This window comes from Chrysochloris asiatica, unplaced genomic scaffold (assembly GCF_000296735.1).
Source record: "Chrysochloris asiatica unplaced genomic scaffold, ChrAsi1.0 scaffold00015, whole genome shotgun sequence".
Lineage (NCBI taxonomy): Eukaryota > Metazoa > Chordata > Mammalia > Afrosoricida > Chrysochloridae > Chrysochloris > Chrysochloris asiatica.
In genome coordinates, this window is record NW_006408533.1 from 11,881,107 (window position 1) to 11,889,612 (window position 8,506).

The 8,506-nt window shown below is 41.4% G+C and overlaps 1 protein-coding gene across 1 annotated transcript in view; it reads left to right on the forward strand.

The window, feature by feature from the left end:
* The window catches only part of TTR (transthyretin), a 10,649-nt gene extending 4,305 nt beyond the window's left edge, over positions 1–6,344 (forward strand). The window contains exons 3-4 of the mRNA XM_006835041.1: positions 802–937; positions 6,237–6,344. Coding sequence (XP_006835104.1) covers positions 802–937; positions 6,237–6,344 — 244 coding nt within the window. The remainder of the gene's footprint in view (positions 1–801; positions 938–6,236) is intronic.
* Positions 6,345–8,506: the final 2,162 nt, after the last annotated feature.

The following is an 8,506-nucleotide window of genomic DNA, read 5'->3' on the forward strand; positions in this document are numbered from 1 at the left end:
TCATAGTGTTCCTGTATAGGGTTTCCAAGGAGAGGCTGGTAGGTTTGAACCGCTGACCTTGTGGGTTAGCAGTTTAATGTTTATCTTATAGCTCCAGGACTACTTTCTAGCTATTGTTGTTAACTGCCATTGAGTCAGTTTCCAGTCATAGCAACCCTGTACAGTGTTTCCTAGGAGAGCTGGTGAGTTGGAACCTTAAGTTCAAACTGACTTTGAGGTTCACTGCTTATCCTATGGTACCACACCAGGAGGTAAATAAAACCAATTATTCTCAAGTAGATTCTGACTGATGGAGACCCTAGAGGACAGAGGAGAATTGCCCCATAGAGTTTCTAAGACTGTAACTCTTTACGGAAGTAAAGTCTCTCACAGAACAGATGGTGGGTTGAAGCTACTGGCCTTTCAGTTAGCAACCGAGGGCTTAACCACTGTGCCTCCCAGGATCCTTTATATATTGTTGTGGTTAAGTATTATCTAGTCTGTTCCAACTCTATGTAGATAAGATAAGCACTGAACCTCAAGGTTAGTTTGAACTGCAAGGTCGGCAGTTCAAATCTACAAACCGTTATATATAGAAAGAGAGAGAGATAGAAAGAGAAAGAACTCTGGGGTCACTTTGCCATGCTTTTTGTCTTATAGTGCCTTTATGTACCGTAGGAAAGCATTGGATGGATAAGCTAAAAGATCAGCAATTCAAACCCACCAGCCACTCCTCAGTCGCTATGAGTAGTAACTGACTCAACTGCACTTATCAAGAACATACAATTTTTACCATTTAACTTGGACTTTTGCATATTCTAGGAAAACCAGTGAATTTGGAGAGCTCCATGGACTCACAACAGATGAGAAATTTGTAGAAGGCATATATAAAGTAGAGTTGGACACCAAATCCTACTGGAAGGCAGTTGGTATTTCTCCATTCCATGAATATGCAGAGGTGAGTATGAGACATTTGAGCTGTTTTGTGGGCATTTTTGGTTTTTTCTATCCTAGAGTAGGCTATGATAATGTCACAGGAAAGCACAATCCCCATTCCCAGTGTTATAATCAGAAATCCACAAAATGCCAGAAGCAAACAGCAATTGTTTTATTATCAAGTGCCGCTGAGTCATTTCCAACTCTTAGCAACCTTGTATAGGGATTATAATGAGTGGCCAGTGGGTTTGAACTGCCAACTTTGTGACTAGCAATCCAGTACTTACCCTGCAGTGCCACACCAGGACTTTAATAACAGCAATAGATAACATTTATCAGCACATATCATACGTCAGGCACTATTATAAGTGCTTTCTATATTTAATCTACTTAATCCTCATAAACAACCTATTGAAACTGGTCCTATTATTATCCCCATTTTACAGATGAAGAAAGTGAGTCGTAAGAAACTTAGACAACTTGTCAAAGGTCATATGGGTAGGGGCAGGAATATTTACTAACAGTCCAGGTTGGGCTTGGCCTCAGTGGGTGTGCCTCAGAACACTTGATCCCTATGAGAAACTAGGCTAAAATAAATAAATAAGTAGTGGCATTTTGAACCCTAAGTTCACACTCTATTCCTGTGCTTACCAGATATTAACCAACCAGTTACCATCAAGTTTAACTCATGGTGACCCTGTGTGAGTATGAGTACAACTGCTCCATCAGGTTTTCAAGAGCAGGATTTTGAGATGTAGATTGACAGGCCTTTCTTGCTAGGCTCTTCTGATGAACTCAAAGTGCCAATCTTTCAATTAGCAGCTGAATGTGTTATCTGTTTGCACCACTCAGGGGTTGTTGTGAGATATTAGAGAAGCTCAGTATTCCTGCTTATTTCTTGTATGTAATTCCTTCAGTTATTTAAACCAGGTGGCTGTTATGGAAATCGAATCCAAACATGTTGGACAGAGTTAAAGTTCAACTAATTGCATAAAAAAAGGTATTAGACCTGAAAAGGAACCATTCTTTCTGGCTTAGTCATGAATGAGACTTTCAAGTGATATAATAAGATTGTTTTGTAGAAGATGCTGTTGCCAGGGAAGAATAGAGGCCTATTTGACTTGAGAGGTCTGCAAGCCAAAGGTAGAGCTCCATCTATCACAAAGCATCTTGTTGGTTTCCTTCAACCTGGCAGTAAGATGCTGGGCTGGTTTGGGGTGGGTCCAGGATCTAGATAGCCTCCATCACAAGACATTTACCCATAGAGCCTCAGTCACTAGAGCACTGTATCAGTCTAACAGAGGCCCTATTCACCCTGGTCTCAGCCTGCTGGGGCCCCTGAAAAGATTCACAGTTGTACTGCCCATGACATGTTGTTCCTATTCATTAGATATTGGCTTCCTTGTCTGTTACTCGGTTCATTCTTTTTCTATTCATTCAACCTTGAAAAACATATTCCTGTCCTTGGAATGGAATGGAAGGGATTGAGTTAGGACATATTAGTTAGGTAGGATCATCATGCTAACTTGGAGCCTGCCTGAATAGATGTACAGAATGAAAGAGTCAACAGTCAAATGTGACTCCCAACACGCCATGATGAGTTTAGCCATGACTTCCTTTGCTTCCTGTCCGCTTCTTCTGACAAGTTCTCTCAGAATGTTGCTAACTAACCTTCAGCACTAGTCAGAGGCCAATGACCAAGGTGGCCATATTAGACTTATTATAGAAAATCAGAAAATTTCCTTTGGAATTATTGGGTCTATTCACTTTAGGAGTCCTGGTGTGGTGTTGTGGGTTAATGCGCCAGACTGCAAAGCTGTTTAAACTGCAAGGTCGGCGGTTCAAGCTCACCAGCTGCTCCTCAGATACCCTGTATAGGGTTGCTATGGGTCAGAACCAACTTGATGGCACTTAACAACAACAACTTTCTCTTTATGGAATGCCTGTGTGGCATTATAGATTAAGCACTGAACTGCTAACTTCAAGGTCAGCAGTACAAACTCACCAACCATTCCTCAGAAACCCTACACAGGATTGCTATGAGTCAGAACAAACTCAATGGAACTTGACAACTGCAACAATTCACTTTATCGATTTTTGTACACAAATTATGCCATTTACAATTTTTAAGAATAAGAAATGTGCTATGGCTTTAATTGTGTACCCTAAAACTAAACGTTGAAATCTAACGTCTATACCTGCAAATATGACCCCATTTGGAAAAAATGAGGTCATGCTTGAATAGGGAATGCCTAAGCTTAATCATTTATGATTATAAAGAACTTAGAATCAACTCAGAGACAAGCAAAAGGGAAAGACAGATGCATCTGTAAACCCAAGAAAGCCAAGGATTGCTGGCAGATATTAGGAGCTGAACAGACAAGGAAATACCTCCCCTTAGAGTCATGCCCTGAATTTGAACTTTTAACCTCCTAAACTGAGTCCATAAATGTCTGTTCTTTAAAACCATCCACTTGCAGTATTTCTATTATATCAACACTAGGTAACTAAATGGGACTGGAGGGAGTATCACATAAGAAACAACAGCTTTTCCCTAGGAGCTCCCAGAGAAGTAGGCTTTAAGGAGTGCCCTTTCTCCTTCAGAGAGATCTTAAGTGATTCGCCCCTCTCCTTGACCTAATGTTTTTGGTTTTGGTGTGATTCCATCAGCTTTTCCTTTTTATTTTATTTTTTTTCATTCTTGTCCTCAAGGTATCCAGATTTATTTTGTATGCTTGGAAGCTGGTGTGGTGCTGTAGGATAAGCACTGGACCACAAGGCCTGTTTGAACTGCAAGGTTGGCAGTTCAAACTCACCAGACACCCTTCGGAAGCCCTATTGTTGTTGTGTGCGGTAGAGTCAGATCCAACTCAAGATGACCCTGTACAGGGTTTCTGAGGCTGTTAATCTTTATGGGAGCAGAAAGCCTCATCTTTCTCCAACAGAACAACTGGTAGTTTCAAACTGCTGACCCCGATTCATAGGGCTGCTATGGAACCAACTCACCAGCACTTAACAACAATACTTGGAACATAAGAATACTTGGAAAGATATATACCCACCCATCCACTCACAGCCACCAAGTTGATTCTGATTCATATTGTGACCCTACATAGGGTTTCTGAGGTTGTAAATCTTTACAGGAACAGAAAGTTTCATCTTTCTTCCACAGAGAGGTTGATGAATTTCAATTGCTATCATTGCAGTTGGAAGTCTAGTGTTTATCCAACAATACCAGCAGGGCCTTCACCTGTACATAAAACAAGTACAATTAAACACTTCCACACTGATATACATTTCTCTTCTGAACCAAGTTTATGTCAGCTTTCCTCACTGTGGGAGTCCTGGTGTGGCGCTGTAAGATAAGCACTGGAATGATAAACAAAAGGTCACCCCCAGCTGCTCTTTGGTAACCCTCTAACAGGGTCTCTATGAGGCAGAACAGACACGTTGGCACATAACAATAGCAACAACCTCACTGTGGGCGCTTAGACTATTCCAGCATCTGAGCCTTAGAAGCTCCACTCAATTAGAAAGAAGTGTATGACTAACTGGAACAATTTGACCAATGAGAAAGCTCAATTTATCTTGAACATGTGTATGTATTTCAGAATTTCAACATGATTTTCTACGTTCTAGTTGTACTGTAAATTGCTGCTTTTAGGTGCCATTGAGTTGATTATGATTCCTAGAGATCCCATGTAACAGAGCAGAATTGCTCAAAAGCATTTTCTAAGCTGTAATTTTTATGGGAGCAGATGGTGGTGATTGGTGGTGGTTATGTGCCGTGGAGTTGGTTCCAACTCATAGCAACCCTGTACAGGGTTTCCGAGGCTGTAAATCTTCATGGGAGCAGAAAGTCTCATCTTTCTCCTGTGGAACAGCTGGTAGTTTCAAACTGCTGACCCTGAGGTTAGCAGCCTGATTCATAACCACTACGCTACCAGAGCTCTTTATGGGAGCAGATAGCTAGGTTTTTCTCCCATGGAGCTACTGAGAGGGTTTGAACTGGTAGTTAGCATCTGAGCACTTACACATTGCACTAAATGCTTTTATTCTATGTTTCATTGCTTCTTATATAAATAAAAACATTCTTACTCCTCTTTTCATTAGAAAATATAAAGAAATAGTGTAAAATGGGGAGGAGGGAATCTGTGGCCTTGACAACAAGAGCCTTACTTTCTAGTCTGGTTCTGTTGCTAAATAAACTTGATCTGTTGTTGTATGCTGTTGAGTCAGTTCCAACTCATAGCAGCCCTGGATAGGATTTCTGAGAGCGGCTGGTGAGTTTGAACTGGTGACCTTGTGGTTAGCAATCGAGTGCTTATCCTACAGTGGCAAGACACTCTATAGTTCAGAGGTTTTATCTGCATAATGGGAACAATAGTCCCTTTCAGCTCTAATATTTCAGGTCTGTAGGAGTCCTGGTGTGTGCTGTAAGATAAGCACTGTAAGGTTGGTTTGAACCACAAGGTTGGCAGTTCAAATCCACCAGCTGCTCCTCAGAAACCCTATGCAGGGCTGCTATGAGTAAAAACCGATTCAACAGCAATGAACAACAACAACAAGGCTATGGCAAGGGAGCCCTGGTGGCACTGTAGGATAATCACTGTACTGCTAACCAGAAAGTCGGTGGTTCAAACCCACCAGTCACCGTGAGGGAGAACGATGAGTCTTTCTGCTCCCATAAAGATTTATTTATTCTCTGTGTCACTATTAATGGGAATCAATTCGATGGCAGTGGGTTTGCTGTTTTGGTTCTAAGGCTATGGTTAAGGAGTCCTGGTGGCTAACCATTGGGCCACTAACCACAAGGTCGGTCAGTCAAACTCAACAGCTGCTCCACAGGAGAAAGATGAGTCTGCTCACATAAAGATTTAGTCTCTTTAGCTCTGCTGTGTCCTATAGCAGTGGGCTTTGCTTTGGAAGACTATGATAGTATGGGCAGTACTAGGTAATCATTCTCAGCAATTCTCAGTTCATTAAAGGCCAGTTTCCACATTCTCCCCATCTTTCTCCAAAACCATGGTTGTCTGCAAACTGAGAAAATGGACAAGAGCATTCAGCTCCCTGTGACTGCCCTCAATCACTCTGGTTTTTAGTACAAATTCACAACACAAGAGACATATTATGTAGGTGACAGTGAAGAACTGTTGTTCTTAAGAACCAGACTCTACTGACTTAACTTACCAAACTATTTGGCAAAATATTGAAAACAATCAAACTTAGAAATTAATTTGGCACTGGGTCGTAATGTCTGCTATTTGTGTGTGGGTGTTTTGACTCTTTTAAAAAGAAAATGTGTCTGTGTTCTCTCTTAGGTGGTGTTTACAGCAAATGACTCCGGGCCCCGCCATTACACCATTGCGGCACTGCTCAGTCCCTACTCTTACTCCACCACAGCCGTTGTCAGCAACCCCAAGGAATGAGGGTCTTCTCCTTCGATGGGTTTGAAGGAAGGGGGACAGGATTTCTTGTAAACAATAGTGTTCCGTTTGAATTAAAGCAGTGTTCCCACTTTATAAGCTATCTTAGAGGCTCAGGCAGAGTTTCTAAAGCACTTCCTGGTAAAGCATTTTCCATGTCATTGAAGTTGTGTTTTAATTCCCTTGTTGCCTCCTCTTAAAAAGTCCAAATTTTACAGAGAAGCCAAGGAATGTACAAAGTCTCCGGCCAAAACTCTGGGGAAGTCAAATTTCCAATGTCTTTCATGCCAAACACATATTAAACATGATCTGCAACCACTAAAACACAGTCTGGAAATGAGAAGGCTTTTATTTTCCACTATCCTTCAGTGAATAGCAAAAGAAATTTTAGATGTTCACTTCTTTGCACCATGCAATGCTTTTAAATGTTTTAAATGATTTCAAGATCAGTGCTACTCTAATGGAATATCCATGCAATAATGAAAAGCCTCTAATCCAATTCAGACCAATTACTCCTGTAATCAGTGGAGTAAATGATGTAACTAGAGATCCCTTATACCTCAATTCACATAGTCTGATCTGAAATCCTGGTAGTGCTGTCGGTAAGTGCTCAGCTGATAACTGAATGGTTAGCAGTTCAAACTCAACAGCTACTCCTTTGAAGAAAGATATGGCGGTCTGTATCCCTAAAGTTTATAACCTTAGAAACCCTATGAGGCCATTCTACATTGCCTATAATGTTGCTATTGAGTCAGAATTGACTGTCTGGCAACAGATTGGCAGTGGATTAATTTGAAGTCCATGTATTGAGAATTTACCTTACATCCAGCACTATTTGATTAGTCTGAACATAAAGAATGAGATGTAGTGTTTGCATTTAAAGAACTGCCAATTTCATGAGCACTTAACTAAGTCAACATGGTTTTGTAGAGACTACAGAATGAGGGAAATGGAGGTAGAGAAGAAGGGATAACAAACAACCAAGAGAAGTCAGTGAAGGACTCATAGGACAGGTGGCAGTCTGCGTCTGGGAGACAGTGGTGGTTCAGTGGGAGCATTGGCACCTTCTATGTGGAAAACTTGGTTTTGATTCCCAGCGAATACACTTCGAGCCCAACCACCAGACTGTGAGTGGGGGCTTGCATGTTGCCGAGATGCTGAACAGGCTTCAGCAGAGCTTCCAGACTAAAACAGACAAAGAAGACAGGCTAGGCGATTTTCTGCCAAAAAATGAGCTAATTACAACTTTATGTATCCCATTGTGTATGGGGTTGCGATGAGTTAGAGTCAACTCAACATCAGCTAACAACAACAACAATTAACAGAGCCTTGATGGTTTGTCAGGTAGAAAAGGGAGGAAGTATTTTTTTAGTAGAGAGAGAACAGAAATTTCAAGGCAAGGCCAAATGCAAAATCTTGATACTTTGAAGGCAAGGCAATGGTTCAGGATACTAGAGGGTAGGAGCATTATGATGGGCTAGGTTATGGTACTGTAACCAACAACCCCCAAATCTCAGTGACGAGCAAAATCAAAGTTTATTTTTCACTTGTGCCAGGTTCAATGTAAAAGTTCTTGGTCTGGTGACTTTCCAATGTGGCTTTCCTCCAAATGGTGACTCAGGGGCCCAGTTGGATTCAGTCTTGTGGCTTCAAAGTCACCTTGGTGACATCTAGCCAGCAGACTGGGGGAGGACAGTATGCCATTAGCCCATCTGTGCAGATTTGTCACACATCACTTCCCTAACACTTCACTGTCCAGATCTAGTTACATGGTCCATCTAAATGCACTGAGAAATGTGATCCCTGCTTGAGAGTCATTTTCCAGGGCAATTCTCCATTCTGAAGAGGAACACTGATCTTCATTGTTCAGTAACCATCTATGCCACAATAGGATTGAGAGCAATGGGAAATGAGATTGGAGTGAAGACAGGTTTTCTATGTCTTCCATTAAAGCTGAAAGAAGCCATGGTCAAATAGTGGCTTATGTGTTGGGCTGCTAACCACAAAGCCAGCAATTCAAATCCACTTCGCTGGAGAAAGATAAGTCTTTCTACTAGGATAAAGATTTATGAGTTGGAACCAACCAGACAGCACACAACCACCACCACTATCATTAGACCTAAGAATTTATCTTATAGACAATGTGGAACTATTGAAAGGACCTG